Source organism: Strongylocentrotus purpuratus, unplaced genomic scaffold, assembly GCF_000002235.5.
Source record: "Strongylocentrotus purpuratus isolate Spur 01 unplaced genomic scaffold, Spur_5.0 spur5_scaffold_16, whole genome shotgun sequence".
Classification (NCBI taxonomy): Eukaryota; Metazoa; Echinodermata; class Echinoidea; order Camarodonta; family Strongylocentrotidae; genus Strongylocentrotus; species Strongylocentrotus purpuratus.
This window is the reverse complement of record NW_022145601.1, coordinates 11,071,555-11,084,444: the sequence shown is the minus strand read 5'-3', so window position 1 is coordinate 11,084,444 and position 12,890 is coordinate 11,071,555. Positions and strand designations below refer to the sequence as shown.

At 36.7% G+C, this 12,890-nt stretch overlaps 1 protein-coding gene across 1 annotated transcript; it reads right to left on the bottom strand.

Annotated features, from left to right (window-relative positions):
- Positions 1-8,623: 8,623 nt before the first annotated feature.
- LOC751846 (forkhead transcription factor L2) lies at positions 8,624-11,930 on the bottom strand. Its single transcript, XM_001200755.4, has 2 exons — positions 11,585-11,930; positions 8,624-10,593 (listed from the first exon to the last, which is right to left on the bottom strand). The coding sequence occupies exon 2, from the start codon at positions 10,583-10,585 to the stop codon at positions 9,350-9,352; it is 1,236 nt and encodes a 411-aa protein (XP_001200755.1). The 5' UTR covers positions 10,586-10,593; positions 11,585-11,930; the 3' UTR covers positions 8,624-9,349.
- Positions 11,931-12,890: the final 960 nt, after the last annotated feature.

Sequence of the window (12,890 nt, the reverse complement as noted above, 5' to 3'; positions counted from 1 at the left end):
ACGTCACATTATTGTTAAATTGTAAATATATAATAGCACTGTAGATGTTACTCGATGTCACTCAAATTATATTTAATGAGAATCTGTGTCACAGAAGATTTAGATAAATGTGGAATTATCTGCAAAATGAATTTATCATGGATTTATTTGCTTTTGATATTTTTTGTCATTCACTGATATAGTGAAGAGGAGATTATGAACTGCTTGAAACTGAAAGTATGAATTCTAATTCCAATAAAGTGTAGAATTAAAGTTAATGGTGTCAGATAAGCTCAGTATTTTTTCCCCCTTTTTGTTTTAACTAGAGCAAACCTAGACATTTTATTTTCAGCTATGTTTTAGCAGAGCCTCGATTACAAGAATGTCTTATTTCTAGCCTACTTCCATCAAAATCTAAGCAAACAAGCTAAGTAATTATCAATCATTCTTCATTAATTTTGGGCAGTGATAAATTCTATCGCTGCTGTGTGTTTATTATCATATTGGCATTTCTTTGGGGGTAGTGAAGCATAGTGTACAGACTGCTATGTCACAGGAAGCTTACACTGCTTTTTCAGATATTTTGTTTCTAATCAAAGAGAGATACTCTAGTCAACACTGTTTGTTGAAATAACCATGATAACATATGCTGACACCCAGAAGGGCCTTCGCTCATATCCTTTTGCATACAATTAATGCCCTTCTGGCTCTCAACAGACAATATAACATAGTAGGAATACTACCCAAGGAGTGGAGATGGTGCACATTGCACGTGAATGAATCCCATGACCAGGGTTATGATATCTGTAAAGCGCTTAGAGACGGTAGTCCGTAGTAAGCGCCATATAAATCCAGAATATTTATATCAAGTCATTGACATTTTGGATCTGTACTGAGGATGGAGTTTAAAAACATCTCAAGGACATATTCTAGCTTCTTTTAAAGGTTTATGGTTGTATAGCTGCCCTGTTCTGTGATGTATGCATAGTTTATTTTTCATTGTTTTCTCTGCTGATAACGTCCACCCTGTTCTGACAAACACCAGAAATAGACGTTTAGTAGGATCAAATTTGGGCTCATGTAAACATGACTAAATATTGATAATGAAGAAAAAAATGGCATCATTTCTTATGAGACTTCCATGAAGTGTCAACTCCTGTCTGTTTGAGAATCAAGCAATGTTTCATTGTAAATTTTTGCTTTCTCCTTTGTGTAATAGACTAAGAAAACTCTCTCTCTCTCTCTCTCTCTCTCTCTCTCTCTCTCTCTCTCCTGTGTGGTAACAGACCAAGATAAGGGGGAGAGTCCAGACCTAGATGTGATACTTGATAGTCTGCGGGTTAGGATCTTTCTTATCGCAAGCATTGTCATGGGAAACTGAAAACATTCAGAGCTCTTGTTTTGAAATCGGAACCAAAATATCTCCATGAACCCCCTTTGCCGAGCTCCGCTTTCTTCGCTTTTCTTTTCCATCACTCCTTCTTTCTTTCTGTTTTTCTTCCTTTTTTTTCTATAGATTTTGAATATTTATAAGGTTATTGTCCATCAGGGCCATCAAAACATAAAGCTCTTATGTGACAATTCATTATTTATCTAGAAATGTTCAAGTACATTATCTGTATCCTGCACTCCATATTATAGTAATCTAAGTATTGGTGTTTATTTTCCAATTTAAGTTCCTTTTTCTGTAAAGAGACACATTGATTTATGTTTTGATATTATCATGCATTTTAAATATTGATGATCTAATCTTTATGTTTGCGCTGTCCTGTATATACCTGAAAACATTTTACAGTAGAAATCTATAAGACATCCAAAGGAAAGGAAGATATAATGGATATCTTAATAAATGATTCTGTGCGTACGACAGTACAACAATAGATTTTGTCTTTCCTTTGAAAGTTTGACTTTGTTTTTGTGAGTGAGCGGAGTTTTAAATGAATCCCTTTTTTGTGTGAACTAGTTGCTTTTGAGGGAAAGCAAAAGCTCTGAGAAACGGTCAGTGAATGTCAGAAAACACCTAGACAAACAATAAGAAATATGAAGTTTTAGGAAATTATGATCACAAATAATAGATAACTATGAATTGACCATTTGATTGTATGCAATTCGGGATACCCTTTTGTTTGTATGGATAGATGGACTGATTTATAAACTGAATGACTAATTGATTGGTTGATTGATTGATTGGTTGATTGATGATTGTTTTGACTGATTGATCATTAACACAAAAGCTCTAAAAGCATGTGATAAAGCTCAGTTTCAAGTCATTAGTGACCAATCGCAATATTAATTCTGAATTTTTTCTGTATCATTCTTCAAAACATCTTGAAGGAGTTCCCTTTGAATTGATGTGTATGCCAGTGGTCTAAACGCCTTCAACTCAATTCAATTCAGTTTATTTTGCATCGTAAAAAACTACAAATCATAAATACAGAATACATAATAAGCCAGGACTTCTAAGAAGCAACTTTTGCATGTAAATGAGTCCCCTTCCTTCTGGAAGTTCTGGCAGTAAATGTAGTTCTTAATTGATTTACTCTGCAGTGTGACTCCTCTTAGGCCGTCTTTGTACGATGTAGGTCTGAGAATACTTATTCCGATGAGCATTGATGTTAACAATTTAAGAAATCGAGCAAATTTGTTTTATCTGGCATTCCTCATGTAAATGTAAAGTTAAAATGGAACGGTAATCCCTATTGTAAATCTGATGAATTATTTCTTTTTTTCAAAAGAAAAACTCTTTTTAGGCGATTAAAGAGAAATAATGATGATATCATTTTAGCCGGTCAGTTTATATATTGTATTGTTTGTTTGTTCATTCATCCAATGAAAAGGCAGATTATAATCCCTATGGCAATTTTTAAAGTGAAATACCATGAGTTATCTCTTTTTTAGTGGAGTTGCGGGGTTCCGGCAAATGAGAGTCACCGGCACTGTGACGGCACTCGTCTTTCTAGTTTGATGCATTATGAACTTAGAATGGTGCTGATTCGGGGGATGGAGCGGGAGGGGCTCTTCTTTTTCGCTATTATTATTATTATTATTTATTTGACCAATTATAAAGAGCACAGATTCAAAACAATGGCAAGAGACAAGTACATGATACGAATATGTAGTCGTTTCTTTTCTACCCCACCCCGCTCTCTTTTCTTTTTCACTTTTTGTCTTATGTCACCTTTCGATGGAGGGGCACGTTCTTCTCCTTCTAATTTTATCTTTCAAATCTTCTACAAGCACGTCCTTCTTATTTCACAGTGTGATTGGCAAGGAGAAAGATGAAAGAAAGGAATTCAACTACCCACAATAAGAAAAAAACTTTTGTTTTCAAAACAATGTTCGCTATGGAGGTGTAAAATTTAAACCCGCAGATAAGGGGCGCATACCTGGGGCTTCGGATATCGGAGAAATTTATCGGTTGTTTTTTAATAGTTAACTAACCTCATGCTACCTCCACGCGGCCTCTTGTGGTAATTCTTCTTTGAATATTTTGTATTATATCTTACCAGTTCACAAATCCCTATTTGTTTCAATAACTTTCAAATAATTTTGCTTATAAGTGCGGCCCCCTTTCTCCCGATCGAAAGACACAAGAAAAAGGAGGAAGAGAGAGAGAGAGAAAGAGAGAGAGAGAGATAAGAAACGGAGCGAGGAATTATTAAAGGCAACGTAAAATGAAGACAGTATACGAAACACGACCCACACCTTCCCCTTAGTCCTCTAAATGGCCCCTTAGATTCGAATTATATTCATCGAGTTAGATCTGTATCCCCCGCCCTGCCCCCATGGCACCAGTAACCCCCTCATCCTATACTTGATAACGCGAAGCTTGCCCGATGTCGCAACGACTGTTGGTTTATGAAAAGATCATTGCTCCGAACATACCCACTATTCCCGCTTCTTGCTTTAATGTCTGTAAATTCACTTCCGTCTCAAGGCAAGAAGTATTGTTTGGTAATTTGAGGGTAGGTCTTAAAGAGAAATCAAAAGTCTTATAAATTGCGTGGTAACGAAGTAAAACTATCACTGAGTAAATTATTTCCTAATAAATAAACTTGATAATCACGTTCATTTCATAATAAGGCACTTAAAAGACTTGAAAAGCAAACGCAAAGAGAACTGCATCTTTGAATAATAATTTAACTTTTCCTTGTAAACGAAGTCATTCCATTCAATCATCTTCGTTCATAATTTATGATCTGCTCTATTGCAACTTCTTTCTCCAACCACATATTAAGTTAGCTATAACTTCACTTTTTTTTAAAACCGTTTTGAAGATTACATCCCCAATACTAAGATGGTACAATGTACCTAAAAGAGAAAATATTGAAGATATATATATACAGGGGCGTACGCAGGATTTTTTCAAGGGGGGGGTTTTAAAATATTTTGCTCCCGAATATTTGAAAATCGCGCCGGCCGAAAAGTCGCTCAGTGGGGGGGGGGGGGGGGGGGGGGGGGGGGGGGGGGGGGTAAGCGGACACTTTTTTTTTTTTTTGGTCTCAAAATTTCAAAATTTGACATTTTTTTACGTATGGGGGGGGGGGTAAGGTCGCCTTATTTAGGTTAGCCGTGGGTATAATTTTTTTTTTTTTTTTTTTTTTTTTTTAAATAAAAAAAATTAAAAAAAAAAAAGCCAAAGGGGGTGTTTTAGGTTTTTTTAGGGGGGTTTACATACATTAAAATACCAAAGGGGGGGGTTTGAACCCCCAACACACCCCCCCCCCCCTGCGTACGCCCCTGTATATATATATTGAACAACGAAAGCGGTGAGAATAATCGGCGAAGTGTTTTCTTGCACATAAAAATCAAACGTAAAAGTCGCTGATGATCTTCAGTAACCACAAAAGCAGAGAGGTATAAGAGGAAAGCCACACGTAGGGAGACTGAAGTATTGTAGGGGGAAAAGATCAAAGAGAGAATACATGCATCAAGAGAGAGAGAGAGAGAGCAAAGATGGAAGGAGCAGATGAAGACCCCCCCCCCCTCCAAAAAAAAGGACCCCCAAAAGGCGGAAAATAATGAAGAAGAAACGATTAATAGATATGAAGAAGATGAATAGGAAGGAGGAGAAGAAGAAGAAGAAGAAGAAGAAGAAGAAGAAGAAGAAGAAGAAGAAGAAGAAGATGAAGAAGAAGAAGAAGAAGATGAAGAAGAAGATGAAGAAGAAGAAGAAGATGAAGAAGAAGAAGGAGAAGAAGAAGAAGAAGAAGAAGAAGAAGAAGAAGAAGAAGAAGAAGATGAAGAAGAAGAAGAAGAAGAAGAAGAAGAAGAAGAAGAAGAAGAAGATGAAGAAGAAGATGAAGAAGAAGAAGAAGATGAAAAAGAAGAAGGAGAAGAAGAAGTAGAAGAAGTAGAAGACAGGGGGAAAAGGAATAGAAGGAGATATAGGAGGAAAACAAAGAGGACAAGATGAAGACTTACAAAAAGAAGTAGAAGAAGAAGATTTTTTTTTAAGAAGAAGCAGGAGAAGGAGACGAAATAGAAGAAGCAGAAGAAGAAAAAGATAAAAGAAGAAGGAGGAGAAAGTGAAAAAATAGAAAAAGAATAAGGAGAAGAAAATTTAGATACAGGCGATGGTGATGATAAGGGAATAGAAGAGAAAAAGATGAAGAAAAAAACGACGGCGGGAAAGGAAAGAGGATGAGAAGATGAAGATGAAGTAAACAGATAAAGACCTATACCATACAAACGCTGAAGATGCCGAAGAACCTGATGAAGGGGGAGAGACAAACAGCCGACCCGTCTTCAGAGAAATATTTAATCACATTATTGTTTCCGGTATAATGTCGATGTTTCCATTAACGGTGTTGTTTTGTTTATCAACCTTAAGAGAAATATAAGCACACTATAACTGTCCGTCATTTTATCAGCGCTTCGGTCAAGCACATCCACATCTGGACAATACAAACTCTGTCATATTCAGGGTACACAATCCGTATTCTGTTCTCAGTATATGAACATATAGTCTACTCGCTCTAGCTGCAGAGTGTGATAATATAATTTTGACACTCAACAGAAAAAGGTAAATTGTAGGCGTAACATTATTTTTATACTTTAATTCATTTTAAAAGAATCAAACTTTTTCACTTACTAGTCAATGAATTGAGCAACTTGCAGCAAATTATATCCATCGTGTCGGTGAAGAAATTGTTGTACTTGGTTGTCTGGTTGTGACTTCTAATAAGTAATGAGTTATCTATGTTTTATTTCATTCGCATATTGTATTGATATCTGCATCATAATATAATGTACTGTGTGAAATCCATCTTTCTTGTTGTAAAGGTGAGGTATACAAATCAATCAATCAATCAGTCAGTCAGCCAATCAAACCAATCAATCAACTACAAATCATACAATTGTCTCTTATCAAAGTTATTGATTAAAATTGATAGCCATGCATGCATCTATTGTATTATTTGATTGGAATTCCAAACATTCCCTTAATATCAGTAATTATATCCATCTATCAATCTATCCAAACATAAATCAATCGGAAAAAAGAAACAAACAATGGTAGACAGCGTTGTTATTTGCAAAATTATTTTATTTCTTAGTTTAGATTAGAAAAGAAGTAGTAGAAGTGACAAAATACACAATATTCCAGATGTGGGCCAATTAGGTGATTCAATTTAAAGGCTTACGCCCCTATATTTCGTAGACCCACCACTCGGCCTAAAAAAACACAAACAAACTCCTTTTATTCATTTCAGTCGGCAAACAAGTGGAGCGCTTACCATCAAGGCATACATTAATGATTTGACATTGTCTTGGTATTTGCAACTCGTGTCAAATCTTGACAAAATACATTTGGAGTAAATTGTGTGGCTTATATTTTTAGTTCAAAATGTTGCTTATCATAATACTTTCTTCCTATATTTGTGTAAATGGATTGTTAAGAGCAAATCCAATCTGCTTTATAGAAAATCAGAGAAATATAGATTCAACAAAATCGGTATACAATAAGAACAACAAAAAAAATCGTAACCACAACAGGCTTACTTTAATATGCGAATCTAATTTCAAATAGGCGAATCAGTCATTGCAATGTCTACTGGCAGACAACTCTCTTATTTTTTTAAACACAGAAATATGATCACAATTTTTTTGTTCAAAATCTTTGACTGCAGAAAATCTAAAACTTATTAATTTTTCCTTTTTTTTCTTCTTCTTTTTCTTCTTTTTTTTTTGTTGGAGTAGTTTGTTTGTTTCTGGAGGACCCAAAACGAGCTATCCGCAATGTTTAGAGTTGCCCTGATATATGTTTTGAAGAATCATGGAATTAAAGAGATGATTAGTATAAAAAAGAGACAAAGAAAAGCAATGAATACAAGAAATACTGAAGTTTTCGTTTTGCACTTATCAAAGTAGGCCTAAGTCGCAAGAATGTTAAAGATCGAGTGCTGAAATCGTTCCTTTAGGTTCTGTTGACATTGTCCGATTTCGGCTTTGTGTTAATTCTTGCGATTTACTCTGTTAAGCGCAAGACGAAAACCTCCATTAAATCTGTACTCGTTGCTATTCGGCAATAAATGAATGAAACCGATTGTCTTTTACAACGAATGGAAGAATTGCCCCGTCCCCAAATTACATCAGCCAAATAGGTGTGAGATTTCGCACGCACATTTTAGATACGAGCTCTTTTTTCCAAACATCCGTACTAGATTTTTGAGTTTTTTTCAAAACCTTCTTTCTCTAATTTTATGTTTCCAAAAATATTTAACTTAAGATGTCCTATAATTTTGTGAAATATATTCGGTCTTAGATTTATATATTACAGATGACAAACCACCTGGTATATTAAAATTTAGTTTGCATGAATTTGCAAAGTATAGACAGAAAATAAAATTAACGACATGAAAATTAATGACAATAGAGCTAACAGAACACAAAATAATTTATGATATAAGCGTTAACGATTAAGACTTCCTCCAACTTTCGGCTAAATAATAATGGCAAATGTTTTACAATTACCTTTTAAAAGTAACTCATATACTTAAACGTATGCATCAACAACAACAACAACAACAGCAACACGTAAATAAGAAGAAAAAAACAAATCAAAATACAACTTAATGTAGGCCGGGTGGCAAAACAAAGAATTGAGAGGTAGAAAGGGTAAATGCAGGAAGAGTAGGAAAAGAAGAAGGAAAAGGGAAAACGAAGTGGAGAGAAAGAAGAAGAAAGAAAGGAGAGAAGAAAAAGAAGCAGAAGCAGAAGCAGAAGAAGAAGGAGGAGGAGGAGGAGGAGGAGGAGGAAGAAAAAGAAAAAGAAGAAGAAGAAGAAGAAGAAGAAGAAGAAGAAGAAGAAAGAGAAGAATGAGTATATAAAGAAAGAAATAAAACAAAAGTGAGAAATTTGGTTGATATTGTACGAGTACAACAAAATAGACATATAATAGTCTGCTAGTTCGATATAATGATGTAATGATTACTTGCAAGGAAGTGCTGAAAGGATATGGTATTTATATTTCTGTACCCCCCCCCCCCCCCCCCGCGCTATTAAAATTCATGCATAGGTGTTTGAAATAGTTCGTTTGACTTATTTTTCTCGTATAAAAACCAGTGTTCAGCAAAGTTTGTTTTACATATATATTCATGATTGAATACATTATATCAAATATAATATAAACTGTTGCCCATGAAGTTTAAATAATTTTTTCTTACCTCTTTCCATGAAATGATTGTGACAATATGCTTTATTCGTTATACTAGGTTAATATCTTCATAGAACATTATTGATCTATCTCTATGACTATATAGGTTGATCAATACAGTTCTGGGAAGATATATATAAGTTGTATCTATCATGAATAAACCATATTATCACAATCATTTCATGGAAAGAGGTAACATGATTGAATACATTATATACCAACAAAATGATATCATTATTAGTGAAGACGGCTTTATCGAATAAATATCGGTTGAATTAAATAAAAACATAATCGAGATGCTCTTGCTCTAAAATACGAACAACGGATGCTATAATGGAGAGTGCAGAAGCAAGGATTTTAGTGGGGATTTTGATTATAACGGGCAATTATGCATTTGGATAAATACTAATCTTAAAGCTCCAGATTATGTTTACCGTACATTAGAAGTTGTAACCCCCCCCCCCCCCCCCTTTTTTTTCTCCATTTGTTTCTTCTTCTTTTTTTTTATAAATTGTCCAAGGAGAATTTTTAAAGTTCCAGAATATATTTCAGTCTTTTTTTTTATAATAGTTTTATGATCAACCGTCTCGTTTGGCTGAATGATTATGATGATTTTTTATTATATTTTAAACAAGACCCCATATCGTTGTTTTTTCTTTCAAGTTTTATTAAAACGCGTGTGGTGATTATAATATATAAACTTAAGTTGAGGTATCAGACATGCCAAGTACCGCATCCAGCCCCAATGGCCACCAACCCGAGCTCGCCTTCTTCGTAGCCGGTGCTTGCGCTAGAGATCGCCGAGTTCTGCGACAACCCAACCGACGAAATATATCCCGTGTTAGGCGAAGGCGAGAGCGTGCACGGTGTAAACTGGGAGTACGAGCTCGGAGAGTACTGCGTAGTCAGCGATGATGGAATAAGGCCCCTGTGTGATGGCGTGGGTGACGAGCTCAGCTGGCACGGGCCGCTGGGGTACTGGGGTTGGAGTTGATGGGTGGATGGAACTGCGGGCGGCGGCGGAGGACACATGCCCCAGCTGCTGCCGTACTGGATGCATCGTGGGTAGGAAGGGTACCCGCCGTCGGCTGCCATGTAGGAGCGGTCGATGATGGCGATGGGGCGATGCGGTCGACGAAGCCGACGACGACGTCGATAGTTCCCTTTCTCGAACATGTCATCGTAGGCGGGATCGAGGGTCCAATAATTCCCTTTCTTCTCGCCTCCTCCCCCTTCTCGGGCTATCTTCAGGAAGCATTCGTTGAGGCTGAGGTTATGCCGGATCGAGTTCTGCCATCCTTTCTTGTTCTTCTCATAATAGGAAAACTTATTGATAATGTACTGATAAATCTGACTCAAAGTTAGCTTTCTCTCTGGCGAATCTTTGATTGCCATGGCAATGAGCGCAACGTAAGAAAATGGCGGCTTCTGTGATGGGTCGGGTTTATCGTCATTAATCGGTTTCTTCTCCCTGTCGTCTTTGGTTGTCTCGTCATCAGCAACATCGTCCGTTTGGACGCTGCGGCTACTCAGTCGCATTGGCGAGCTTACTTGTTCGGCTCTGGCAGCGACCGACAACATTGATGGCTCCGCAACGCCGTCGGAGCTGATAACGCGAGCCGAGGTCGTCGGCGCGCCGACTGGAATGCACTCGCTGTAATGCTGCAAGGTCATCGGGTACGCCTTGCCATCTTCCCTAGACGTACCGAAGCAACCAGCTTTATTCACCATCGCCTCGACGCTTAAGCTCCCCGGACAGCTTGGCGAGGAGGAGGAGGAGGTGGCCTGGTGGGTGACGAAAGCACCGGCGCGGTGCAGACCCACGGCGAGTGTCGGGTCGTTTTTGATGGAGTTCCCGTAGCATTCGACACCCGTGTTCGTCTGATTCGTGCTCGTAGGACCGACAGGTTGAAAGGCACCAGTAAGGCGATGGTAATAAACAGTGTCCATCGTAACCCCTAAACAAAACATAAAACAGCAATGGTCGTCGTGAGATACCAAATCACTAAAAACATTATTATCATATTTGCAAAGACATAGTGCAACCTATTTGATGGAAATAAAAATGTATACACCTAACACATTTGACAAAGCCAAGTTAAGGGTAGTTTGTCGAATTATAAGGGTTGATAAGAAACTACAGATTACTTGGTCATTGTTGTTATAATTATATAAATATATGCAACATTTTCGTTTGGGTTGCAAACTAAATCAAATGGGTAAAATATGATGATTTCATTTTCGAAAAGATTTTTTTGAGTATTACTGTTCTATACCTTTCAACTAATCACATAGTAGCCTATTTTTAATGGAAACCGAAAAGGCCAAACGAAAATACAATTTTAATTATGCCATGGATTTGTTATGATACTCGTATTCGTAATATTCTGTTATTTTGTGTCCCTTTTTCCCATAAAAACTAACACAAATCTTTCTTTCCGGCTCACTTTGAAAATGAAATGACCAAACATGCTGAAGCCAGGATTATAAGTTTGCTTCTTAAGTCTTAAAATGTGGGATTTCTTTCTTCAAACTCCCATAACTAAGTTTTTTTCTGTTACCCATTGAAGTTTCCTCGAATTCTCATTAACTAATTTTCTTAATGAACGAAATTCTTGTCCTTATCACTTAAGAATGTAACATTTTTATGAAATCTTATTCTTATTAGCTCCTGTCTAGTTTATAAACTTTCATTGTGAGTTAAAAGAAAATTATTGATCTATCTTAAGCTAGACAGCATCAAACTCGTATAAGACTATTCGATAAAAAGACATGCATACAACTGCAACATTCAACTATTGGATTTACAAACAAAATGATGGGTGGTGGTGAAACATGACGTATCAACAAAATCTCAATCAAAACACAATTCCAAATCTATTCAGGAAGAGACATGTCCTTATAAACTAATTAACAACAAAAATATATAAACATTTTGCTTTCACTCACCTTTGTTTTCAAAGAATTACGGAGTGTTTTCTCGATGTTTCCTAAATGCGGATGAAACGTTTATTCAGCGATGAAGGAGTGTTGTCAAAATAACAAAATACGACCAAGTCGAAAAAACAAATCTCATAAGCAGCAAACGCTGGAGATGCAGTTCCTTGTAAATGTAAAGAAATAATTGGAGATGTGCGGAGAAAAAAAGATGAGGCGCTATTACTGGTATTAGAGCTGGCTCGCTGGAAGACAAACCTGACAGAGTGAGCTCTGCGTTTTGGGCTGGGAAAGATAACTGGCGGTTCAAATCTGAAATATGAGTTTGCGTGGTAGAGTTGAGCGCCAGAGAGTCTGAGAAGCTGGAGCCTAGTCTACTTTTAAGAGACATGGGTGATATTGGGGAACGCCCGGTTGTCGAACTTTGACACCTATACCACGTGTCAGATTTCGGACGTGTTTCATTAATTCTGATACTTTGACCAAGTTTTAAAAAACCTCACTTTGATGACATCTTATCATTATTTAAGTTTTCAAACTAAACCCAAGTGAACATAATTCCAGTGAATTATGAACATGCCATTCAGTACTTTTCGGTCTCATCAGCGTCTTCGATTAGGCAACTAGATAATGTTGGCGCTCTACATTTTTCTTAATTGGAGGAAGATGATGATTTATGATGACTTGAAAGTTTTACTCCTCCCTTCCCATATCTACCATCCCATTGTCTTCTTCATTAAGGTTTCCACCTTAGTTTAATCAAAACGTGATGTATTTTCTGAAATGCTACAGGTTTTAGAATAAACGTCTCTTTCAAACTTCCATCAATTAATACAATACATGATTTCTATACCTCTACATTATTTTAACTTGTTAAATAGTTCCTCTTCGAGGTGTTCCTATATGGCAGTTTAAATCAAAATGTTCAAAATTATTTCGTGGCTCTCATGAATAAATAACACCAATGGTACCAATAAAGATGGACAAGATTCAAATCAAGCTTATACAAAATGTTTTCAATACCATTACATTTGAAGAAGAAAAGAATCTCCTTCCCGGGTTTATAGTTTGAGGTATACCCTGCTTCCGTTACGCCCCTTCATTATGTTAGTTAAAGGGGTTGAAACAGGTCAGATGCTTTTGACCAGTGACCCCATGTATTTACACTTTTCACCTTTGACCCAAACATAGAGTTCATGATGTGCAAACAAAAATTACGTCAGAATAAAAAATCGTCTTTATGATTGACAACTCGATCGGAGTCACATGCCTGTGACGAGATGTTCAAAGTGCGATAGAACGGGCGTCTATCAATCGT

What these genes read in the sequence shown, in the direction of transcription:
- LOC751846 (XM_001200755.4), bottom strand. Translation starts at nt 10,585, where the DNA reads ATGGACACTGTTTATTACCATCGCCTTACTGGTGCCTTTCAACCTGTC.